Genomic DNA, 26,573 nt, shown 5'->3' on the forward strand with positions numbered 1-26,573 from the left:
TATCTTGTCTTTCTCTGACTGACTTATTTCACTTATAAGCAATAAAGACTTGTATATTTATTTTCATACCAGATGAATTTTTATACTCATTCATCCTGGGTTAACTGATTTTGCAATAATTTTGTATACAAGAAAAGTGCAATATTGTATTTGCTTTAAATCAACTTTTTTCTCTATCTAGCAGAGTTTAATGAATTATTCCAATAACTTAAGGTTTCCCACTGATTTTCTGGTGGCACAGCTTTTTTATTTAGAATATATGCTATTTTTTTTTTAATTTTTAATGTGGGCATATGCCTCTATAATTCCAGATTTGTTATGTTTCATATATAATGTAGAGAATCATGATATAAATTTTTATTTATATATTTTTTCTGATTTATACTTCATCAGAAACAGAATGAGCTGTTTTAGGGTAAATTTCAGAGGACCAGATACGAACCATTCTAGTCTGGACCTGTCCTTAGATCCCTATCATCTCCATGCACTTTGTCTCTGGGACCAGCTTAGTAATACAGAAGAACTGAGATTGGCATGTAATGGTTGCCGTGGACCTGAGAACCTGTTCTGATTTTTCATATATAAATAAAGTTAAATGACCAGAAGATATTAGACTAATAGTTGTTTTTTGTTTTGTTTTGTTTCTGGGCCATGGATCTCCCTCTGGCCCATGATGAGCCGGGCCTTCTTCTGGCCAATGTGCTGCAGGCTATGTAGATCCTGGGCTGAACCTTCATTCAGCAGACCTAATATTTTTTGGCCCCCATGGGCCAGTATTTCCAGGTTGATCTGTAGCTCCCAGCAGTCCCCAGTTATCAGATGTGGAAGGAAAAAACAGAAAACTCCAGTGATATATTCAGATCTCACCATTGATCATAATTAGAAGAGTTATCAACAATGAAGAGAATGATTGACCACAGAGATATTTGTAGATTATGAATATATACTCAGAAACTAACAAACTAAGAACTGACTTTGATAATTGAGAACCTATTTCTATATAGGAAACAGTCATATGGGTCACAAAAGATTAATATTTATATGAATATAGTTAAAATTAAAGCACTTTGTGGAATAGCCTTTTATGGCAAATAAAAATTTTGCTAACTTATAATGATTTATAATTAAAGTTGCAAGGAATTATCTCCAAACCAAGGCCATGTTTCCTGATGGTTTTACAGGTACATTGTTTCAATCAGGGGCCAGTTCTGGCTGTTGTGTCTCATAAATATCTCTCAAACCTGACCACTTCTGTTTATCTCCATCATCTTCGTTCTCACTGAAGACAACATCACCTCTCACCTGAGCTAAGTAACCTCCCAATTGTTCATTCTACATCAGTTCTTGAACTTTTCCAGGCCATTCTCCACAATTCATTCAGAAACCACTTAATGCATGTATCTAGAAGGTTCTTTCAATCTTTCTCTCCCTCTCTCCCTCCCTGTCCCTCTCCTCCTCCATCTTCCTACCTCCCTGTCCCTCTTCTCCTCCCTCTATCTTCCTACGTAAGTTTCTTGATTAGCTACCATTCCTTCTAGATAAAGATGATCAAGACTAGAAGTTTGCCTTATGAGGTATTATACTTAGCAATATATCCACAGGTAAAATGAACAGTGCAGGAATAGAAGTAGACATTAATCAATGGGAAACACTATTCAGAAACAGAAACAGATCCAAGCAGAATTTCCAGAAATGGCATTACAAATCACTAGGGAATCAGTGTTGTAGGGACAGCAAACTGGCTAGCCACTTAGGGGAGTGGGGGTGGGGGGGGGATTCGAATTCTTGTCATACACCATATACCAAAATAAAGTACAAATCTATACCATTTAAATGCAAAAAATCATAAAAGTTCAGGACAGGAGTGCGTTTATATAATCCTGAAATGAGAAAAGACTTGAAGGATTTTATGTGCAGAAAACCAAAAGCAGAAAGGATTCTTAATGGATATTTGACTACATAAATATTAAAACTCTTTCATACTAACAAAAGAAAAATAAACAAAATTGCAATACAGGTAAAAAATAAAAGAAAATATTTGTACTATACATATAAGAAATATGTGTAAGCTATGAAGAGCTCTTCTAGGCTTATTAGGAAAAGACAAATATATCAATGAAAAAAGGGAGTTTATAAAATAAAACCACAAATTACTAATAAAAATATGAAAAAAAGAAAGTATTTAGCTTCACTAGGAGTCAGTTAAAAACAAATTGAAGGGGCGCCTGGGTGGCACAGTCGGTTGAGCGTCTGACTTCAGCCAGGTCACGATCTCACGGTCCGTGAGTTCGAGCCCCGCGTCGGGCTCTGGGCTGATGGCTCAGAGCCTGGAGCCTGTTTCCAATTCTGTGTCTCCCTCTCTCTCTGACCCTCCCCCGTTCATGCTCTGTCTCTCTCTGTCCCAAAAATAAATAAACGTTGAAAAAAAAAATTTAAAAAAAAATTGAAAAATGAAGGCATTTTTTCCTATCAAATAGGCCATTCTCAAAAATAATATGTGGTACCCATGAAATTGCATTAAAATTTTTTTTGGCTGATAAGAATGTAATTGGTTCAGGGTTTTTGAAGAATAGCTAAATAGTATACATAAGAAGGCTTAAATATGTTTATATACACTGAACCAATTACTAATTCTAAGCAATTTATGCTAAGAAAATCATACGAAACAGGAACACAGATTCATACACAAAATATTTATCCCAGCATTCTTTACAATTATGAACATATGGAAACAACCTAAATATCCAACAATTTAAAATTATTGATATATTATGATATATAGCAGACTATTATGCAGCAAATTAAAATTTACAAGCAATATTTAATAAAGTGAGAAATGCTTAAGATATTAAGATGAAATATATGTGCAGAATAGTGACAGTAAACATGCTTAAAAGGAAAGAAATGCAGAATGTTAACTTGAAAAGCAAGATATCTACAGTGGACTTGTATTACCTCTACAATGTGAAAACAATATTTAAGCAAGGTCCAGTGATCTTAGCCACATAGCTGAGAACTATCTTGTCTCAATGCTAAAAGTAAAATTCAAAATGTTGAAAATAATTTAAAAGGAGAACTGATTTAAAAAATAGTCTGTCATGTGATAGTTTGGGTTAAAGATGTTTTATATTAAAAAATGAGTTTTATTCCCTGAATTTAGGTATTTTTCATTTAAAATTCCCTGTGATATTTAATTACCATTAAATATGCATGTTCCAGGCATCACACTTTAACAGAATTTAATTATTGAAATATATAACTGAGAAGTAGTAAGATACAAAAATACATTAATGTTGAGATAAGGTTTATGCTGTTTTGGTTAAATATTGCAAAAGTTAGGTAAAATACATTGGTTTGAGCATATCCCTCAAGTCTAAGTAACTTCCAGTTAATTTCTACATTTTGAAAATGTGTATATGATAATGGCATCCAAATTATACCAAATTTATTCATTATGCTTATAAATTATTTCACATAATTCAGTGAAATTATGTTTGGCATCATGTAAACAACCACTGGCTTGTGCCAATGTTCCCTCCTGTCAGCCAGTTCGGTTTGGGTTGTGCTGTATTTATTATATGGCAGCCTGCATGTGACCAGTCAGGGAGAGAAAAATGATCAAGAAGAGACACAAGACTCCTACTCAACAGCAACTTATTTTTACATTAGAAAGTCTTCACATATTTCTTTTATGTCATTTGAAGAAGGTAAATTAAGACGTTTTCATTCTATAGGAAGTGACTTCATTGCCATAACTTTTTCTAACAACACATCTGTTTGTTTTTTTTAGCTGCTTCTTTGCTTTGCATTCAGGCAGATGAACTAAAAGAAGCTCTTACCTCCCACTGTGTGGTCACTAGAGGAGAAACCATTATTCGACCCAATACGGTCGAAAAAGCTACTGATGTCAGAGATGCTATGGCCAAAACTTTATACGGGCGTCTCTTTAGTTGGATAGTCAATCGCATTAACAGCTTATTGAAGCACGGCACATCGCCAAGGTAAAAATTCTCATGGAAACATTTTTTTCCCCAAATGTCAGGTGATGTAAATCTGTTTTCTAATTTATCGATTTGTATATGAGTCCCTTTGAAGATGTTTCTAATTGCTATCGCTGAATTATTACGGTTCTATCTCAGTAGATCTGCTTTATTTCCTAGTAGCCCTTTATTAGGCCAGATAGCTATAAAAATGCAAACATCCCGGAACACAAAAACTGTAGCAACATGAATAAACATGAAAAGTGAATTTTTAAAGTGACATCAATTTATATGCTTTTAATAGGAAGGTGTACTGCAAAGTGTATACCATTTTATACTTTCATAAAATGTCATTCCAGCAGGTTTGTTGTTTGTTTGCTTTGTTTTGAGGGATTGAATTAAATCTTGAAGGCAAAGGAAAGCTTTCTTTTTATATTTTAACTCTCACTATAATCCTGTAAGGATAGGAATTATGACCTCTAATGAAATTTGGTTCCAAAATGTCCTAAGTAAATAGTAAATGATAGAGTGAATATATGAACAATAATGTCATCGTTTATGCCCTGCCTAGTACCCCATCTTAGAAATAAAGAATCACAACCACCACTGACTGAGTACTCTCTATGTACCAGGGATTGTGCACAGGTATAAACCCTTCCATTTACACCTAAAGCTTTGTTCTGCTACAAATTACACAATCTGTAGAAATTGTATACAAAAAGCAGGATAAATGCCTACCTTAAGTCACCTTGTTCACATTTGCTTACTAAGCATAAAAGACTATTCTATACACATTTCAGGCATGTAACTCAGTCATTTTTCCACGAAGGTCCATACCACATCATAATATTATCCAGAATGTCTAAGAGATTATCCATTATTCCTCCATGTTCTTAACTCTGTATCCCCCAGAATTGCTTCTTTCTCTTTCTGCTAAACTGCAACCTATCTGACTGGGTCTGCAAATCAAATTCCAATTTGCCCATTCTGATTTAATGATCAAAACACTTTGTATGTTCATGTATGGCCATATGTATGATGCCAAGCTTTCAGATGAAAATGGAAAAATTCCAAAATGTTCACTATGTATGTATTCCACAGATGACTACATTTTGCTACTTATCATATGCATGTTTGCACTAAGGCGATCTGCTGAAAATTCCACTACAGCCTATTTACTATTTGGTAACTTTCCTTTCCATACACTAAAGAAAGCCAGCCAAATCTTAGATTTTCAAAATTTTTATAGAAAGTTTAACAAACAGGGGCGCCTGAGTGGCTCAGTTGGTTAAGAATCCGACTTCGGCTGAGGTCATGATCTCAAGGTCAGGGAGTTCGAGCCCCACGTTGGACTCTGTGCTGACAGCTCAGAGCCCAGAGTCTGTTTTGGATTCTGTCTCTCTCTGTCTCTGCCCCTCCCCAGCTTACACTCTGTTCTCCCTGTCTCTCAAAAATGAATAAATGTTAAAAAAAAGTTTTTAAATAAAGTTTAACAAATTAAAATAAGACCATTCATATAGTTCAGCAAAAATCTGTCAAGATTTATGTTAAGATTTTGAAGAGCCTGTATACTGTGCCAGTCTTTTCCACTAACTTGTTGTGCAACCCTTGACAAATTACTGCATTTCTCTGCATCTTGTCTTCTTCAGCTATTAAATAAAGGCATGTAATGACAAATCAGTGGTCTTAGTTATTGATGGACATCTTGGAGCCTTTTAAGGATCTCTTGAGGGATGCCTGGGTGGCTTAGTCAGTTCAGTGTCCAACTCTTTATTTTGGCTCAGGTCATAATGTCATGGTTCATGGGATCGAGCCCTGCATCATTCTCTCTCCTTCTCCCTTTGCACCTCTCCCACTCCCTCTCTTTCTCTCTCTCTCTCTCTCTCTCTCTCTCTCTCTCTCTCTCTCTCTCTCAAAAAAAAAGAAAAGAAAAAAAGAAAGAATAAAAGGATCTATTGAAACTATGTTCTTCACTCCAAAATTTAAAAAATGGATATATTTTCACATACCCACCAAAATATTGTGCATGGTTGATTCCAGCCCCCTTGAAGACCATTAACAGACCCAGGTTAAGAATCCCTGAATGAGGTCATCTCTAAGATCCTCCTGGCTGTAACACACTATTAGATGAATTAAATATCTCAGCAGGATCCTGTGGGATAATTTTTTAAAAGAATAATAATGTTGACTAAACCAGCATACATTTTCACTTTCTATTCAAAATAGGAATTTTCAGAAGTATTTGTATAGCTTTCCTTTTGTCAATCCCATCACACAAAGGGTCCTATAACTTTGTGTTCTGAGTTCAGTCAGTTCTTCCGAATACAGAGAGCATCCTTCACTTCCCAGCATGAGGTTGACAGCTGTCATTTCTAAATCACTTCCTCACACAACACTAAACGTTAACCTAGGTTACATAAATAGCAAGCACAGAGAAATGTTTGTACTCCCCTTTTTAAAATCACATGAAAATAACTGTAATGCATATATTTCTCAGAAGAGGCAAACTTTTGACCAACTATCTGGCCTTTAATGAACAGAGAGGTAACCATTATGGGGGAGCAGGAAAAAAAGTACATTTGGAATATTTAATTATAAAATAATATTTAAGATAGACTCCACCAAAGTCTGCTAGAACTGATACATGAATTCAGCAAAGTTGCAGGATACAAAATCAATGTATAGAAATCAGTTGCATTCTTATACACTAATAATGAAGCTACAGAAAGACAAATAAAGAAACTCATCCGATTCACAATTGCACCAAGAAGCATAAAATACCTAGGAATAAATCTAACCAAAGATGTAAAGGATCTGTATGCTGAAAACTATAGAAAGCTTATGAAGGAAATTGAAGAAGATATAAAGAAATGGAAAAACATTCCATGCTCATGGATTGGAAGAATAAATATCATCAAAATGTCAATACTACCCAAAGCCATCTACACATTCAATGCAATCCCAATCAAAATTGCACCAGCATTCTTCTCGAAGCTGGAACAAGCAATCCTAAAATTCATATGGAACCACAAAATGCCCCGAATAGCCAAAGGAATTTTGAAGAAGACCAAAGCAGGAGGCATCACAATCCCAGACTTTAGCCTCTACTACAAAGCTGTCATCATCAAGACAGCATGGTATTGGCACAAAAACAGACACATAGACCAATGGAATAGAATAGAAACCCCAGAACTAGACCCACAAACATATGGCCAACTCATCTTTGACAAAGCAGGAAAGAATACCCAATGGAAAAAACAAAGTCTCTTTAACAAATGGTGCTGGGAGAACTGGACAGCAACATGCAGAAGGTTGAAACTAGACCACTTTCTCACACCATTCACAAAAATAAACTCAAAATGGATAAAGGACCTGAATGTGTGACAGGAAACCATCAAAACCCTAGAGGAGAAAGCAGGAAAAGACCTCTCTGACCTCAGCCGCAGCAAGTTCTTACTTGACGCATCCCCAAAGGCAAGGGAATTAAAAGCAAAAATGAACTATTGGGACTTCATGAAGATAAAAAGCTTCTGCACAGCAAAGGACACAATCAACAAAACTAAAAGGCAACCAATGGAATGGGAAAAGATATTTGCAAATGACATATCGGACAAAGGGCTAGTATCCAAAATCTATAAAGAGCTCACCAAACTCCACACCCGAAAAACAAGTAATCCAGTGAAGAAATGGGCAGAAAACATGAATAGACACTTCCCTACAGAAGACATCCGGATGGCCAACAGGCACATGAAAAGATGCTCAACGTCGCTCCTTATCAGGGAAATACAAATCAAAACCACACTCAGATATCACCTCACGCCAGTCAGAGTGGCCAAAATGAACAAATCAGGAGACTATAGATGCTGGAGAGGATGTGGAGAAATTGGAACCCTCTTGCACTGTTGGTGGGAATGCAAACTGGTGCAGCCGCTCTGGAAAACAGTGTGGAGTTTCCTCAAAAAAAAAAAAAAATAGACCTACCCTATGACCCAGCAATAGCACGGCTAGGAATTTACCCAAGGGATACAGGAGTACTGATGCATAGGGGCACTTGTACCCCAGTGTTTATAGCAGCACTCTCAACAATAGCCAAATTATGGACAGAGCCTAAATGTCCATCAACTTATGAATGGATAAAGAAATTGTGGTTTATATACACAATGGAGTACTACATGGCAATGAGAAAGAATGAAATATGGCCCTTTGTAGCAACGTGGATGGAACTGGAGAGTGTGATGCTAAGTGAAATAAGCCATACAGAGAAAGACAGATACCATATGGTTTCACTCTTATGTGGATCCTGAGAAACTTAACAGAAACCCATGGGAGAGGGGAAGGAAAAATAAAAAAAGAGGTTAGAGTGGGAGAGAGCCAAAGCATAAGAGACTCTTAAAAACTGAGAACAAACTGAGGGTTGATGGGGGGTGGGAGGCAGGGGAGGGTGGGTGATGGGTATTGAAGAGGGCATCTTTTGGGATGAGCACTGGGTGTTGTATGGAAACCAATTTGATGATAAATTTCATATATTAAAAAATAATAAAATAAAATAAAATAAATTTAATTGCATTTTAAAGTAGTTGATTATAAAATAAACTCAAATACATTTTTGTCTTTCCCCAAGTTACCATTTATTCTCTATTAAACAATTATGAATGAATAACTCAAAAGTAAATAATGATTCTTTAAAAGAGGTGAAGTGTTTTTAGCAAGATGTTTTAATTGTCCTAAAGTGAAAGACTAAAGACATCCTTACACAGAATTTTTGCTTTTCTGGTATGATTTTTATTGAATATATTTTTGTGGTCTTCCGAGTGCTGGCCAGGTTTTCCATATGATTCATGACTCACTCGGGGCTGTGATCTTGTACCCACAAACCCATAGGAAAAAGTATAGGACAGGTTTCTGTAGTACAAGGAAAATCTTGTATCTTTTACATATTAAAATTGATGCTACCTACTTTATGTTTTATGGAGGGAAACTTTTTCAATTAAGAAAATTTACACTCTGTGTCTTGGTAGGAGTTTCTTAGCTAAATCACAAAAGCGTATTCTGAGACACCCTGCTTTCCATTCCCTCTTAAGAAAATAAGTAAGGACTCAATAATGCCTCTTTAATTTTCCAGTGGGAACGGTGATGAGCTGAGCATTGGCATTCTGGATATATTTGGCTTTGAAAACTTCAAAAAAAATTCCTTTGAGCAGCTGTGCATTAACATTGCAAATGAACAAATTCAGTATTATTTCAATCAACACGTGTTCACATGGGAACAGGTAAGTCGTCATGTATGTGTGTGTTACATGCAGAATTGTACTAATGAAGCAAGACTTAGATCATAGGTTTAGGGCCTTAAACATATAGACAAAGGAAAGATTTTCTTTTCTCCATGCCTGTAGTAAAAACAAAAATAAAACCAGAAAACAAGTATGAATTTAGTGTCTCCATATGAGGTGCCCTTCCTTGAAAAACCAATGCACCCTTCTCCAAAACTTAGCAAGTCTGAGCCCTTATACACAAACAAGTTTCCTTTGGAAATTTAAGTCAGCAGATGTGTTCAACTGTTTCTCTTTCTGTAGACTGTGTAGCTGAAACTCTGTTTGAAATTTAAATATCCATCTAAAATGCATTAAACTTCAGAATTCCGGTAACTAGGCAACAGAACACAAGATAATGGGTTTGATGCAAATGCCATGAAATGGCAATTTTGACAGGGTACAATATGTAATTTATGATTCAGCTTCAAAAATCAGAGACTTACTTGAATTGCATTTGGCAAAGCTGTAGTATTAAAATTATTTAAATTATTTTATCAAGTCTAAAAGCAGCAGTGGTCATATTTTGTGTCATTTAGTGTGTCATGTGTCTCCTGTAAATAATATCACATTGTTTTGTGCTTACTGGATAGAACTGACGTTTTTACTTAAATTTGAGATAAATGAGAGGTACATGAACTTCTTTTGATTCAAAATATTTAGGCTTATTGAGAATTTACTTTAAAATTGCATTTTGAAAACACTAGTCACAAAAGAAAGCCTCTAGATATTAACATTTCTTAGGCCAAAAAAAGGGACAAAAGTGTAAGGTTTTACCTGTGTTTGCATAACTCTGATCTACCCCAGGATCTTGTTCTATCAAATATTCATTCCTCTCTTCTTTCTCACTCTGTGTCTCTCTCCTCTTTCTCCACTCTTCTCCATTAGCGCACACAGTCCCGTAGCCTAGATAAATAATGAGATCTTTAAAAATTGTTAAAAACAAAAGCCTTTCTCCAACCTGCTTATCTCAGTAGCTATGGCCTCTCTCTTCCCTTCACAGCCAAGCTGCTTGAAAGCATATTCAGCATTCATTGCATTGTATTGATTTCTTCTCTACCTGAGTATATGAGTCTGTAGCATCTGGCTCTGACCTCGCCCACTCTCCTGGAATGGGCCTTCCTAATCTCATCAGTCATTAGTATCAGAAACATTTTAGTCTCTACATTATTAGCCTTTCTGTAATTTTCAACCCTGTTGATAAATTCCTGTTTCTGGAAAACCCCTCCTTTAGCATCCCTAATACCATCTTTCTGTTTCTCTGCCATCTTCCTGTCCCTTCCTGTACCATCTCATAAATCAGTCGTTCTCAACCCTGGCTGCATATTAGAATCACTGGGTACTGGAAAATCCCAATGCCCAGACCCTGTCCCAGACCAGTTAAATCAGATCTCTTGGAATGAGATCCAGGCATCAACATCTTCTAAAGTTCCCAGTTTATTCCAATGTGCAGCCAAGATTGAGAATTACTGTCCTAAACCTTAACTCATGAAAGAGTTCTATCCTCTACCCCTTCTCGTACTCACTAGGAAAGATCGTCCATTTCCATTCTTTCGATCACCCCTTCATGCTAGTAATGCTTAAGCCCCCATCCAACCCACCTATCTTTTTGAACTCCTGGCGTCCTTTTAAGACAGCTTCCAGAACTTTATCTAGAATTGAACCCATCGTCTTTCCCTCTCACTTATGTTCTTCCTCAGCAAGTGACATCTCTATCTGCCACTTACTCAAGCCAAAAATGCATTTCATTTCTCATTACTGAAATCCAGAAAATTAGTGAGACTTGTTCATGTTTCTCCCTCCTCTATGCTCCAGTAAAAATATTTGGTTTATATTTGTGCCTTTCTCACTAGGCTACAGACTCCTTGAGGTCAAGGATTATGTCTTAATTCATTTTGAATCTTCAGAGCTTGACAATACAGCAAGTGTTCGAAAAATATTTATTAAATGAATGTCATCTTGCTTTAATGTCTCACAGTGTTCACAAGATCCATTCTAACCAAAGCCTGAAACAAGTGAATTTTGTTTTTTTCTTTGTTTGTTTGTACTTTTTGGTGGGGATCTATTAGAATTACCTTCTTCATGGGACCAGGTGCATCTTCATGTATTTCCCATGTGATTAATTAGCAACTTGTGTTGGTAGGATTCTGTTATTTTTCTCTTTTGCAGGTTGAGGTTAGAACATGGTTTGATTGGAACTAGCCTTTAAACCAATGTACATATCTTTCAAAATTATTTGCTTTTCATTTTTTATAGGATGTTATAGTTTATAATCCACTTTGATAGCCTTGAATTTCATCCATGATCCTAATGCTGTTACTGCTTTTGTCTTTGGGCTTGCTACAAATGAAACTATTCTGGAAGCCTCTTTTAAATATCCTTGAGAGGCTTTCAAGACAAAACAACTCAAAATTTTCCCTAGCAAATTAAGATTTCAACTAGAATCCAGGATTATACAAAGCAGTTTGAGGAATTGAGGCCATTCACAATCCTTTCAAGTGCCTTTCTAGGGTAACTACCCAAGAATCTCTGCTTCATAATCTTATGGGACAGGCATTGGCAGCTGAGTGATCAGGTTGATGAATGTGTGATCCGCTGGATATGGGATTAGTCAGTGATTCTCTTGATTTTAACATGTGGGTGTACACGTTTGGGGTTTTTTTCCACTCTGTCACTTCTCTGTGAGTGCAAAAATTGTAACTGAGAAATGCTAACTATAGCTGTGTGTATTAGCTATCACAGGTAGAGAACACACAACACACTGATTTCTATAAATGAGAAATAGCTATGAAGCCAAATCATAAATTAAAGTTATGGTCACACTTTCCTTGGTGAGATATAATCATAACTTTCACCTGAGAACTCCTTCATTTAATAAAGCCATTATTGCTTCTCCGTAAGACATACTCAGTTTCATGGACATTCAGATAATCTGGCAATCTGAGCAAGACACAAGCTTCAGCCAGCACCCTCACAGATGATACAACTTCTGCTTCTATTTAAACCAACAAACATTATCTTTACTGGCAGTCCTGCAACAATGGAACATAAATAAAGGTTTGCTGAAAACACTTTTTTTTTTAATTTGGCCCAAATTCAATTGACATGTAATACACAGTGGGACACTCCAGCAAAGTTGGTTATGAAGGTATTTTGAATATTGTTTTCCCATTATTTTCCATTAAAACAATAATCAGCAGACTACAGTAAAATATTTTTAGTGAAAGAGTTTATGTCACTGACCCAATCCATAGTTTGCTGAGTGGATAGTTTTAAATAATACATAGCTCCTCAAACTTTTCTGGAGTTTGATGGTTCATAATATTTGAAGCTTCCATACTTTTCCAGCACTGGAAGAACCATTTTGTATATATTGATTTTAACAAAATTTAAAGGGACAATTTATATATGAAAACAATAGTTTGAAAATTAAATCACAGTCTGGATTCCTGCGCCTACCTACAAATAGACATTAAGAGTTTAGTAATCTCTTGATTAAGAGTTTTGTAATCTTTTGATATTCATGACTCAGGCTTTTCTAAATGAGCAGCAACTGAAAAATATATAATTTTCTGTTAATTTAATTAATTCCACAAATACAGTATTTATATGTCAGCCTTCCCTATTACATTTGTATGGCATTGTTTTGACACACACTGTTTACTCCCATATTTTTCAAAAAGCTTTTAGTGAAGCAGCTGAAAGGGCAGCGAACAAGTTACCACATTTCTGATATGGGGGGGCATCTTCTTACAATAACATTCACACTGAATCTCCACAGGGACTGTGTAGCCAAGATTTTGGTTTTGCTTGTTTGTTTTTGTTTGTTTTCTGGCATTCTTCCATGGGACGGAGAGCACAACAGTAGTCAAAGTGTGATTAAAGCTTGAAGTTCTCTTCAAGGAGTCATGCTGATGCTATAGTAGTGGGTTTTGTCCTTTCTTTTAATTGTGCACTATGATACATCATTGTGGTATAGACCATGCAAAAGAAATGAACCCTGTTCCCTAGAAGTTAATGTTATGTTTCAAATCAAGGGGAATGAACAGCCAACCACTGAAGAGTCACCAATGGGCATGAGTTTGAGGTGGAACAAACACCACTGTTCTTTAGGACCATTAGGCACCCAAGACATAGCTATCCTATGACGCATTGCTCTAGAATCCTGAAGATTCACTCTCCTTGCTTATACTCCTACTTATACCTAGGGTGAGCTTTCTTATCCATTAGTGCAGGACATCTTGCCGGCTATTAACTGAGCTGAAGTTCGTTTTTAAAGTGAGCTGTTGGGGCGCCTGGGTGGCGCAGTCGGTTAAGCGTCCGACTTCAGCCAGGTCACAATCTCGCGGTCTGTGAGTTCGAGCCCTGCGTCGGGCTCTGGGCTGATGGCTCAGAGCCTGGAGCCTGCTTCCGATTCTGTGTCTCCCTCTCTCTCTGCCCCTCCCCCGTTCATGCTCTGTCTCTCTCTGTCCCAAAAATAAATAAAAACGTTGAAAAAAATTTAAAAAAAATAAATAAAAAAAAAAGTGAGCTGTTAATACTTGTTCTGTACGAGGATAAGCTGTTACATACATCATATATATATATATATATATATATATATATATATATATATACACCCGTGGGTTTAAAATTAAAAGTTAGAAGTCATTTTATAAGCAGGAAACCATTTACAGCACATAATGGAGACAATAACTGTAATTATGGCTCTGGCTTCTCTTGCAGAAAGTGATGTGTATGACTTTCCTCTCCAGCTGTTCATATCTCAAAGTTTGAAGCTTTTGAGATTTTGAATATGGGCTCCAACACATAATTTGTGGCAATTACAAAGAACAAAAATTCATTCATCATACAGTATCTACACTTTCAACTTTTTTTACGTTACGAAGTAAAAAGAATCAGTCATCACATAAAAAAAAATGTGTGGGCAAACCCCTTAGAAATGCCTTCAAATTGTTTTGCTTACAAAGTATGAATTTTTATTTCATATTCAAATTTCTTCCCTATTAAACCATATGTGTGCAATGGTGGTAGCATTTGTCTTATTTTAGTTCTCCAAGTGATAAAAGCCAATTTATAGGCATTTTCTTAAAACATTAAAACAACCATGCATTTAAGAAACAAATAGATACAACAAATCTTGCTTTTTAAGTGCTTGGCCAAGTTTGGGTTACTGTTTGAGATCACATACAAATTTTCTGTAGACTCATGTACTGAGTATGGAAGTTGATATGCAAGTGACTGGATATGTGTGGAGCATCCCTACAACAGATCCCAGCTGTGAACGTGTGCTGCTCTCCCACCGTCTCTTGGCAGGCAGCCTGTTGGGTTCCTGTGCCCCCCTCCCCATCTCTTGCTTTATACCCGTGTTGCACAGTGTGTTTCTCTTTCATCAGAGAAGCTGGGTCAACACCTTTAATGTGCTGTGGGGATTTATGGTACTTATTTTGATAATTTGGTATTATTTTAAAATACTTTTTAAAAAATATTTTCATTATGGGGTGCCTGGGTGGCTCAGTTGGTTGAGGCTCCAACTTTGGCTCAGGTCATGATCTCCCAGTTCATGGGTTCAAGCCCCAGGCTCTGCACTGACAGCAGGGAGCCTGCTTCAGATTCTCTGTCTTCCTCTCTCTCTGCCCCTCTCCCCTTCTCAGAAATAAACATCTAAAAAAATTAAATAAAAAAATACTTTCATTATGATAAAAAGTAATTTTGGAAGAAATACATAATAAGGAGGTTAGATCCATTCAATTACTGTAGTTTTCTACATGTGAGTTTACAGCATACTTGACAAGCTGAAATAAAATTTTTTGGTAAACGTTTAAACATGACAGTAAAGGAAAAATAGTTTAAGTTGAAAGAAATCTTGGTATATGAAAACGACATTTCTGGATTCCTAATGGAAATTTCTCCTTATCCTAAGCCATTACCTGTCAGTAGAATATAAATTTGTAAGATCTTTTATGGCTTTTGAAGAGTTTTTAAGAATAGGTTTTATACACAAAACGTGACTAGATTACAATGTTCATCTTAATATACATTGTTTCCTTTTCTTTCTGAAAAAAGAAGCTGCTCTAGGAAGCATCATTTAAAACTTTTCCTCCAAAGTTCATTAAATACATGTAAAATAAAATAAGTATATTTTTTTAGGAATTATCTACCATACTTCCTCATTAGGTTGCTTGTCAAATGGTAAATCAGTGACCTGTGTCTTCTCAAGTTACTGATGATCAGCATTCCCTGTGGCTTGCCACTAACTTTAGCAAAAAAATCAACAGGATCATTGATATCAGCTTTGAATAGAAAGTACAGGAGGAGGGGCACCTGGGAGGCTCAGTCGGCTGAGCCTGGGCATCTGACTTCGGCCCAGGTCATGATCTTGAAATTCAGGAGTTTGAACCCCACATCAAGCTCTGTGCTGACAGCTCAGAGCCTGGAGCCTGCTTCGGATTCTGTGTCTCCCTCTCTCTCTGCCTCTCCCCTGCTTGTTCTCTCTCTCAGAAATAAATAAACTTAAAAAATAAGTACAGGAGGAAATAGATTTCAAATCATAATTACTATTTTACATCAAGAGTTTAGATTTTACAACATGCATATAACCACCTTGTTTTCTTCATTTTTAGTTTTTAAAAATATTTACTTGCTTCGGTGGAATGTTATTACTAACAATATTATAGGTATGTAGAAAGAGAGCGCTTAACCGACTGAGCTACCCAGGCGCCCTGCGAAAGAGAGCGAATGATAAAGTAAATGTAAAAATATTAGCAACTGGAAAATTTGAGGAAAGGGCACCTGGGAGTTCTTTGTACTATCCTTGCAACCTTTTAAATTTGGAGTTATTTCAAAATGAAAAATGGCACAGTTTCTTTTTTCTCTGTAATAATAAAAAAAACTCACCTTGAATAGTGATAGCACCTTAAATCCTAGATTTTCAACCTTGAAAACATTTTTCTTAGAATGAGTAACTTCTTCTCAGTGGTTTCTTTCCACTCTGAGCAATGTTTCCATAAATGCGTATACTCATGTGAACAGTTGGTGAGTAGGATTCTTTTACTAAAGGCAGACATCAGGGAGTAAATGTGTTTATGTGCTTCTTTCCCCTTGCAAATGTTCTGTTAACAGAATGTGTATGCATCTATTCACTATGTTTCACAACACGTTCAGGCAGCGTGGGCATTTTGAAATGTTTGAACCAGAAGAAACCTAAGTAGATCATCCATATTTCACAGATAAAAATGACTCGTTATGACTTGCTTGAAGTCACAGACTAGTTAAACAAACCCAGAACCCAAATCTGGGTCTTCTGATACATATCTGGGGTTTTTCTCACAAGCAAACAAATAAGAAAAGTTGAGAAGAACCAGGGACCTAACAAAATAATCTCTCATGCAGAAGAAAAGGGTGTTCCATTGATTTGAAAGAAAGGGAGGAAGGAGAAGAGAGAGAGATAGAGAGAGGCAATCTTTCACATGAAAAGCCAAGGGGCATCCATATAAGGTAACAAAGAAGGAAACTAGAAAGAACAGTAGCACTGAGGCAGGTGGCAGTGGTAACAGATACTGTGACACTGGAGGAAGCAGAAACCACCTAACAGGATAGGTCTAGAACTAACAGATGGAACAACTGAAAAAGAAAATACAGCACGAGCAAAGAATTCCTAGGATGTGACTTCAGGGTTAGAATGGAAAGGCAGACAGACTCTTTGCTGTGCCCTAAAGGACAAGACTCTACCTTTTTGTCTATTTCTTCCTTCCCCAGGCCCACCTACTTTTAAACATACACATAGTAGGTGCTCCACGAATGTTTAAGGAATGTCAGTATGTGGCATCTTCTACAATGATCTATTCAGAATGCCACAAACCTGGGTGAATTCTTAATACCACCCCGCATCAAGTGGACTGTGTTTATAAAAATAAAAGATACTTGATTTATGACTTCCAAACAGCAAACACAAGAGAATAAATATTGAGGATCATTTATCCCAGCTGTTAAAATATTTATAGAATCTAAAATATGTGAAACTGCAGAGCAGTGTCAGATGGTTGACTCACCTACACAACAGACATGACTTCATTTCATAGGTATAAATTCAGTGAAAGACTTGAATGCACCCTGTCGCTGCATACCCCCACCTTTTATAAAAGAAAAATACCATATGAGCCAAACTCCTTGATAGAAACCTTGGTGGTTTCAGGAAAATCTTTTTGAAACTTCATACTTAGATAAATCTGTCAGATGGTAGTAGAAAGTATTCTCCCACAGTAAAATGATAGAGTGATGCTTTCAGGGAGTAGGTAGCACCTGTCTTTTACATGGTGATGAAGTCTGCCTGTTTTTACAAATATGTGGAAATTTAATCAGTGTCTTCCTGAACAACCAATGGGTCAAAATGGAAATCAAAAGAAAAATCAAAGACCATCTTGAGACAAATGGAAATGAGACCACCACATACCAAGACTTATGGAATGCAGCAAAGGCAGCTCTAAGAGGAAAGTTTGTAACCATAAAGACATAATTGAGAAAAAAGATGGATCTCAAATAAGCAAATCTAACTTGATACTTCAGTGAAATATAAGAAGAAACAAGCTAAGCCCAAAGTTAAAAGGAAGGAAATAACAAAGATCAGAGCAGAAATAAATGAAATAAAGGCTCAAAAGACAATAGAAAAGAATAATGAAACCAGGAGCTGTGCTTTGTTAAAGATAAATAAAATTGACAAACCTTTACCTGGACTAATCAAGAAAAAACCAAAGAGGACTGACTCAAAAAATTAGGAATGAAAAAGAAAACATTACAGCTAGCTGATACCACAGAAATACAAAGGATCAAAAATATAGAAGAAATGGAAAAATTCTTAGAAACATACAACCTACCAAGACTGAATCATAAAGAAACAGAAAATATCACCAAGCCAATTACTGGTAAAGAGATTGAATCAGTAATCAAAAACCTCCTAACAAAGAAAAGTCCAGGACCGTATGGCTTCATTGGTGAATTCTACCAAACGCTTAAGAATACCAATTCTCCTCAAACTCTTTCACAAAAGTAAAAGAGGTGGGAACTTCAACCTTATTTTATGAGGCAACCATTACCCTGATACCAAAACCAGGCAAGGACACTACAAGAAAATTACAGACCAGGGGCGCCTGGGTGGTGCAGTCGGTTAAGCGTCCGACATCAGCCAGGTCACGATCTCGCAGTCCGTGAGTTCGAGCGCCGCGTCAGTCTCTGGGCTGATGGCTCGGAGCCTGGAGCCTGTTTCCGATTCTGTGTCTCCCTCTCTCTCTGCCCCTCCCCCGTTCATGCTCTGTCTCTCTCTGTCCCAAAAATAAATAAAAAACGTTGAAAAAAAATTTTTTTTTAAAAAAAAAGAAAATTACAGACCAATATCCCTGATGAACAATAGATGCAAAAATCTTCAACAACATATTAGCAAACCAAATCTGACAATACATTAAAACTGTCATACACCATAATCAAGTGGGGTTTATTCCAGGGATACAAAGATGTTTCAACATACACAAATCATTAATATGATACACCGAATTAACAAAATGAGGCAGAAAAGAGCTTTTGACAAAATTTAACATCCATTCATGGTGATAAGAAGTCTCAACAGGGGCACCTGGGTGCTTTAGTCAGTTATGCATCTGACTTCAGCTCAGGTCAGGATCTCATGGATTGTGGGTTTGAGCCCCACGTCGGGCTCTGTGCTGACAGCTCCAAGCCTGGAGCCTGCTTGAGATTCTGTCTCCCTCTCTCTCTGCCCCTCCCCTGCTCATGCTCTGTCTCTCTGTGTCTCCCCAAAATAAATACACATTAAAAAGGAATTTTAAAAGTCTCAACAAAGTGGGTAGAGAGGGAATGTACCTCAGCAGAATAAAGGCCACATTGGACAAACTCACAGCTAATATACTGAAAAGTGAAAAGCTGAGAGATTTTCCTGTATGATTAGGAATAAGACAAGGATGCCTCCTCTAACCACTTTTTTCAACAATATGTTGGAAATTCTTGCCAGAGCAATTAGGCAAACAAAAGAAATAAAAGGCATTCAAATTGGAAAGGAAGTAAAATCGTTTCTGTTTGCAGATGACATGAAATTTTATGTAGAAAACCCTAAAGACTACATCAAAAAATTGTTAGAACTAACAAATTCAGTAAAGCTGCAGAATACAAAACAGTATCGAAAAGTCAGCTCTATTTCTATACACTAACAACGATCTATCAGAAAGAAATGAATATGACAGTCCTTTAGCATCAAAAAGAATAAAATACTTAGGAATAAATTTAAGGAGGTGCAAGATCTGTATATTGTGAACTATAATACATTTAGGAAAGAAATTGTAGAGGGCACAAATAAATGGAAGAATTAATATTGTTGAAATGCCCAAAGCAATTTATAGGTACAGTACAGTCCCTAACAAAATTCTCATAACATTTTTCACAGAAATAGAGCAAACAATCCTCAAATTTGTATAGAACCACAAAAGACCTCAAAAAACCAAAGCAATCTTAAGAAAGAACAAAGTTGGAGATAACCACACATCCTGATTTCAAACTATATTACAAGGCATAGTACTCAAAACAGTGTGGTATTGGCATAAAAACAGACACATAAATCAATGGAACAACATAGAAAGCCCAGAAATGAACCCAAGCATAGATGGTCAGTTGACTTTTGACAAGGGTCCCAGGAATTCACAATGGGGAAAGGATTGTCTCTTTAATAAACCGTGCTGGGAAAATTGGGAAGCCACATACAAAAGAATGAAGCTAGACTCCAATCTCACACCGTACACAAAAATCAACTCAAAATGGATTAAAGACTTGAACACAAGACCTGAAACTGTAAAACTCCTAGATGAAAACATAAGGGATAACTCCTTGGTATCATTCTTGGCCATAAGTTTTTGGATTTGACACTGAAAGCAAAGACAGCAAAAACAAGAAATAAACAAGTGAGAGTACGTCAAACAAAAAGCTTCTGCTCAGCAAAGGAAACCATCAACAAAATGAAAAGACAACCTATGGAATGGAAGAAAATATTTGCCAATCATATATTTGATAAAATATATATATGACTCCTACAACTCAAGAGCAAAAAAAAAAAAATCTGATTAAAACATGGGCAGAGGATCTGAGTAAACATTTTTCCCAAGAAGATGCACAAGTAGCTAACAGATACATGAAGAGGAGAATGCAAATCCAAACCACAATGAGATATCACCTCACACCTGTTAGAATGGCTATCATCAAAAAAGAGATAATAAGTGTTGGCAAAGATGTGGAAAAAAGGGAATTCTTGCATTACTGGTGGGAATAGAAATCAGTGTAACTACTACAGAAAACAGTATGGAGGCTTCCCCCAAAATTAAAAATTGAACTGCCATGTGATCTAGCTATCCAACTTGTGGGTATATATCCAAAGGAAATTAAAACAAGATCTCTAAGAGATATCTGCACTCCCGTTTCATTGCAGCATTACTGATAATAGTCAAGATATGGAAACAATCCAAGTGTCTGTCAAAAGATGAATGCATATAGAGTATTACACACACACACACACACACACACACGACCCCATGGAATATTATTTAGCCATGAGAAAGAAAGAAAACCTGTTAATTATGACAACATAGATGGAAACGTAAGGGTATTATGCTAAGTGAAAACTGGAGACTAGAATGGTGGTTACCAGTGTCTGGGAGTTGGGGGAAATGGGGAGATGTTGGTCAAAGAGTACAGTTCCAGTTTGAAGATGAGTAAGTTATAGGGACCTAATATACAATATGTTGATTAGTCAGTAAAACTGTGCCATATTCTTGACAGTTCCTAAGAGAATAGATCTTAAATGTTCTCACCACAGAAAAGCAATGGTAGTTATGTGATGAGGTGTTAGCTGATTCCATGATGATACTCATTTTGTAATATGTAAGTATATCAAGTCAATACATCATACACCTTGAACTTATACCATGTTATATGTCCATTATATCTCGGTAATGCTGGGAGAAGAAAAAAAAGATAATCTCCCCAGGAAAGTCACTTAGAAGCCAGCTTCAGGATTGAATTCCGTTTTTAATTTTGTGAAGATTTTGTTTTTAAGTAATCTCTACACCCAAAGTGGGGCTCAAGCTTAAGAGTCACATGCTCTATCAATTGAGCCAGCCAACCACCCCCAGGAATAAATTCCTAAGGAAGATAGAGATAGCACATGACCAGGAGGACATGTAAAAACAAATGAGAAAGAGACAAAGAAACAAAAGTCAGCCTAACATGAAGGATGTTTTTAGTGAAGTCCCTGAGCTTTTCCTCTAACTCTGATCTCTACCTCCACAAATCTTTGCCCACATCACAAAAGCTGACAGTGGTGTGATGGTATTTCTGTGCCCAAGAAGAAGTTAAATTATGTTTATTATTATGTCTCAGAATAATGACACAATAGCTGGCAGGCATTGTGTAATATGGGCTAAGCATAGATCTACCATATTTCCCCCCAAAAGTATCCTCTTAAGTAGTTTAAGATCTAATCAAATAAATGCGAATACAACAATACATGGTCATTTTCACCTATCAAAAATATCAGAAAAAAATTTTAATGAGAACATGCAGTGCTGGTGAGGATACAGCAAGATAGGAACGTGTATGCAGGGCTGATTAGAAAGCACATTGCGGGAAGCTTAGAAAAAATCAATCTAGAAATACGCATATGGAGCCTGTAAAATACTCACACTAGTTGATCAGCTAATCTGTCCTAAAGATAAAATCCAAAATCCAGAAAAGCTTGGTGCACAAGGATATACATCAGAACACTATTTAAAATAGATAAAAGGGGGCACCTGGGTGACTCAGATGGTGGTGCTTGTGATTCTTGATCATGAGTTCAAGCCCCACGTTGGTTATAGAGACTACTTTAAAAATGAAAATAAATAAAATAAGTAATCCAAAATGTCCCAAATAAGAGAACTGAATAGAAAACTACAGGATACAATGTCATGTAGCCATTCAAATAATGGTCATGAAAATCCTTTAATTACATGTTCTCCATTCCATTTTGTCAAAGGAAATAAAGTTAAAATCAAATAAATAGTATGTTTTTTGTTATTAAAAATATCATACATAGGAAAAGATTCTACTAAATGGTAAGATAGTATTTAGAGCAGATGAATTTGTGTGTGAATTTTGAGGTCATTAAGACTCCACTAAGGTGTTTCCATATTTAAATTTTATAATTTTTGTAATGTTTATTTATTTTTGAGAGACATAGAGCACAAGCGGGGGAGGAGCAAAGAGAGAGGGAGACAGAACCTGAAACGGGCTCTAGGCTCTGAGCTGTCAGCACAGAGCCCAACATGCAGTTTCAACTCACGAGCCATGAGATCATGACCTGAGCTGGAGTTGGGCGCTTAACCAACAGGCCACCCAGGCGCTTCTCCATATTTTAACTTTTATATGAGCACATTTGTAATCAGAAGCTAAGGATTACCCATGCATACATGATTTATTATTTTCACCCCAGTCCTCCTCTACCTAGCAAATAGCCTTTCAAAACAACTTTTAATAAAAGGAACCCAGAAAACTCATTATATTCATTTGTTGGAGCTGCCATAAAATATCACAGAGTGGGGACCTTCAACAATAGAAATTTATTTCCTCACAGTTCTGGAGGCTAGAAGTCCAAGATGAAAGCAGGGACAGGTTTGGTCTCTCCTGAGGCCTGTCTCCTGGACTTGCAGATGGCTGTCTTCTCCCAGTGACCTCACATGGCCTTGACTGTGTGCAGTCTCCTCCCAGGGGTCTTTTCCTCTTCATAGAAGAACACCAGTCCTATGGGATTTGGGCCTTGCCCTTATGACCTCCTTTAACTTTAATTACCTCCTTAATATCCCTATCTCCAAATGCAGTCACATTGGATATTAGGGCTTTAGCATATAAATTTGGGCATTGGGGGACACAGTTTACTCCTTAACACACGGTCATCTATTTAACATGGCTGCTTTCCCTAGATACAGAGGTGAATAATACAGAGGTGAGTAAAAGTGTTTGTCCTCTTGGAGGTCCCATTCTAATGAGACAGGGAGAATAATAAACAAGTAAAAATTCTAGAAATACTTTGAAAGAATTTAAAACATGACGGCAAGGATAGAGCGTGACCAGCTGAGGAAGGGAGGGTTGCTAAATTAGTCTGGGCAATGGGGGAAGGACTCTCAGAGGAGATGAGACCTGAACGATTAGAGTCCAGCCTCTCTTGCGTGGCAATCTATGACGAGGTCTATGCTAAGATTCCTACCTACATTAGAAGCCACAGGAAAGCTTGCAGCCTAAGTCTATGGCAGCCCCTCTTCCATGCTACTCTGTGAGACTAAGAACTCCACTTAGGCATGGAGAATCTTTCCTGTGGTGACACTTTAGCCCTGTGTATTTAAGCATGTTGTCTAGGCCAAAGCTATGCGGAGGGGGGCACCTTCCATGGGCTTTCTTGCCACTGCGACCTTTTCATAGCTCACACTAAAAACTCAATGAAAAACAAGCAAGAACTTGACTCAGGCATGAGGCTTCCTAACATCCAAGTCTTCTGATTTCCCTCACCTCCTTGATTTATATTTAAATAATTATTCATCTGTCCTTCTCAAAAAGGAACTTGGCCCATTTGAACAGAGTGGAGATTATATCTGCTAAACAGTTTATTGCAGTTAAGAACTACTCATCTTCTGCTTTGAATGTATTTGTAACACACAGGGCATAGCAGAGGACTTTCTGAAGAGTTACGTGAGCTTCGTTTCTCCACTTAGACTTAAAAACAACTAAGTATTTGGGGGTCATAACTGCTATAAAAATATATATTCTATTGTTTTAGACGTGATCATTTTGCTAAAATGCTTCATAAATCCTGAGTAATAGCATGTTTTTTCCACTGACTTGCCTGGAGTCCATAATACTAACATGTATCTTCAAGGGGAGCCCGTTGTTTTCCAAGTTACTCATCTCTGCTGTGTATGACCTGCCAGGAAAGAATTCCCTGGATTTTGACACAGGCAAATAGAAATGACAAATGCATTGATTTAGATATTAACCTTATGTGCTTTCTATACAAAACACACAAAACCTCTTTTGAACTTTGCAGTTGCCATTTAAGCTATAATATGCTGTCAGCCTAATGTGTCTACTGGTAAAGTAATTCTCGGTCTGTGTATTGCTCCCAAGGTTACCTTCAAATGAAAAAGCTGTGAAACTTTTAGACATTGTTTCCATTTTTATGTACTGGATTAACTAAATGACTTTCCGGTGATCTACCTTTTAGGCCAATGGGCACTGCCCAATTGTTATGTATTAGATTTTGTCTTACTTAAAAGTATACATTTATTTTTCTGGGTGACACCCTTGAAATGAGATTTCAATTTCATAAGGCTCCAAAATACTGATTAAAGGTTTTGACTTATCAGATGACCCACCTGCCATTGACGGAATTAAATTCCTCCATGAAGTTGCCAGAAATAAATTCTCTTTCTCTGAACTCCTTATGGTACTACATTGTACGTATCACTTATCTATTATATGCCACCTTGAATTTTGAAAATTTACTAACTCAATCACTCAAGTTATATTTTAAATCCACTGAGGACAGGGAGTTTGTGTTAAACAGCTCTTTATCACCCACGACTGTGCTTTCTTATAAGATGTTTAATGAAAATATTTCATGAATTAACAAATATATTAAAATAATAATGAAAATGTCCTGTCACTTTAATTTGTGAATGGTGCAGAGTATTCTGCCTGAGTCGGGAGTTATTTGATACACTTCCCAGTGATAGTTGCTTTATCACCTGAGAACTGGTGAGTGCCAAGCAGGTGAGCGTCTCTCTGTGTCGTTGTGCACAGGTCATGCCTGTCCTCTTACAGACTGTGGCACTGGGGTAGGGGCACAGTGTGAGGGCAAAGTCATAGAAACGGAGCGACAGCATAATTCTTCATGTCCCTTTTGCAGAATAGATCATCAGCAACCATGTTGTGCTGGCACTGTGATCTTACAGTAATTGTTATTCATTGTTTTTATTTTATGCATCTTATAGTATACTCAACAGCAACTGGTTATGAATGTACCAGATATTTTTACTTTGTTAGATAGAGGTTGTTACCTCCATTTAGTAAATGAGACAGTGGGAGCTCATAGAGTAAAAAACAAACAAACAAACAAAATCCAAAAGATTATATGGCTAGTTAAGAGACAGAGCCCAGATATGAACCCAGGTGTTCTTGGTTCTCAATCCTTTGATTCCTGTGAGTCACAGATGTCCACCCTACTAACAATGTAAATGGCATCATGACTGAGAAGTTAAGTAAATGTTCTTGAGAGATCCATTCCTGAAGCTAGATAAAAGGCTTCAATAAGAGGCAGTATAACTCTAAGATATACCTAATTAATACTCTATAAATTCTGTAGCATACCTTTTTTTTTAACGTTTATTTATAATTGAGAGACAGAGAGAGACAGAGCAAGAGCATGGGAAGGGCAGAGACAGGGAGACACAGAATCTGAAGCAGGTTCCAGGCTCTGAGCTGTCAGTGCAGAGCCCGACGCGGGGCTCGAACTCACAAACCGAGAGATCATGACCTGAGCCGAAGTCGGACGCTTAACCGACTGAGCTACCCAGGCGCCCCTAGAGCATACCTTTATTACTGCTCATTAACAACATATTTTTTTGCACTTTGAAAGCTTAAGATGTCTATAATTCTGGTATAGAGACTAGAAACTATTACTATTACCCCAAATCAGCACTGCCTTTAATGAACTTTGGGGAAAGAAAAATAAAATGATACCCTCACTTTAAGGACAATGTCATAGGAAGCAATTTATTATATTATGTGTAAAATAGAGTTTTGGGTAATTACTATCAAGCTACATATCATTCATAAATGTTTAGTGAATTGTTTCTATGAATCCTGTCCTGTTATAGAATGAATACCTAAATGAGGATGTTAATGCCAGAGTTATTGAATATGAAGATAACCGGCCCCTCCTAGATATGTTTCTGCAGAAGCCGATGGGTCTACTGTCCCTACTTGATGAAGAAAGTAGATTTCCCAAGGCCACCGACCAGACTCTTATAGGTGAGTTTTGAATCCAGCATGTCTGCATAGTTTTGTGCTGTAGTCCTATAATGCTCTCAGTGACTTAAAAAGAATGTTGTTTCATTATCTGGGAGAAAATAGCTATTACAAAGCCTGCATGTGTCACTTTAAAGAAGAGGCTTTGGATCTAATATCTGGACCAGTGAATGTTTAT

At 36.9% G+C, this 26,573-nt stretch overlaps 1 protein-coding gene across 9 annotated transcripts in view; it reads left to right on the forward strand.

The window, feature by feature from the left end:
* MYO3A (myosin IIIA) overlaps positions 1–26,573 on the forward strand; it is a 246,280-nt gene that overhangs the window by 145,086 nt on the left and 74,621 nt on the right. For 6 of the 9 annotated variants that reach the window (XM_045061025.1, XM_045061026.1, XM_045061024.1 and 3 more), the window contains 4 exons: positions 3,791–4,001; positions 9,103–9,250; positions 24,733–24,822; positions 26,245–26,398. In XM_045061025.1, the coding sequence (XP_044916960.1) occupies positions 3,791–4,001; positions 9,103–9,250; positions 24,733–24,822; positions 26,245–26,398 (603 nt within the window). Of the gene's footprint in view, positions 1–1,181; positions 1,761–3,790; positions 4,002–9,102; positions 9,251–14,014; positions 14,315–24,732; positions 24,823–26,244; positions 26,399–26,573 lie in introns of those variants that run through there. The other 3 variants (XM_045061028.1, XM_023256453.2, XM_045061029.1) reach the window with 3 other exon arrangements.

Source organism: Felis catus, chromosome B4, assembly GCF_018350175.1.
Source record: "Felis catus isolate Fca126 chromosome B4, F.catus_Fca126_mat1.0, whole genome shotgun sequence".
Classification (NCBI taxonomy): Eukaryota; Metazoa; Chordata; class Mammalia; order Carnivora; family Felidae; genus Felis; species Felis catus.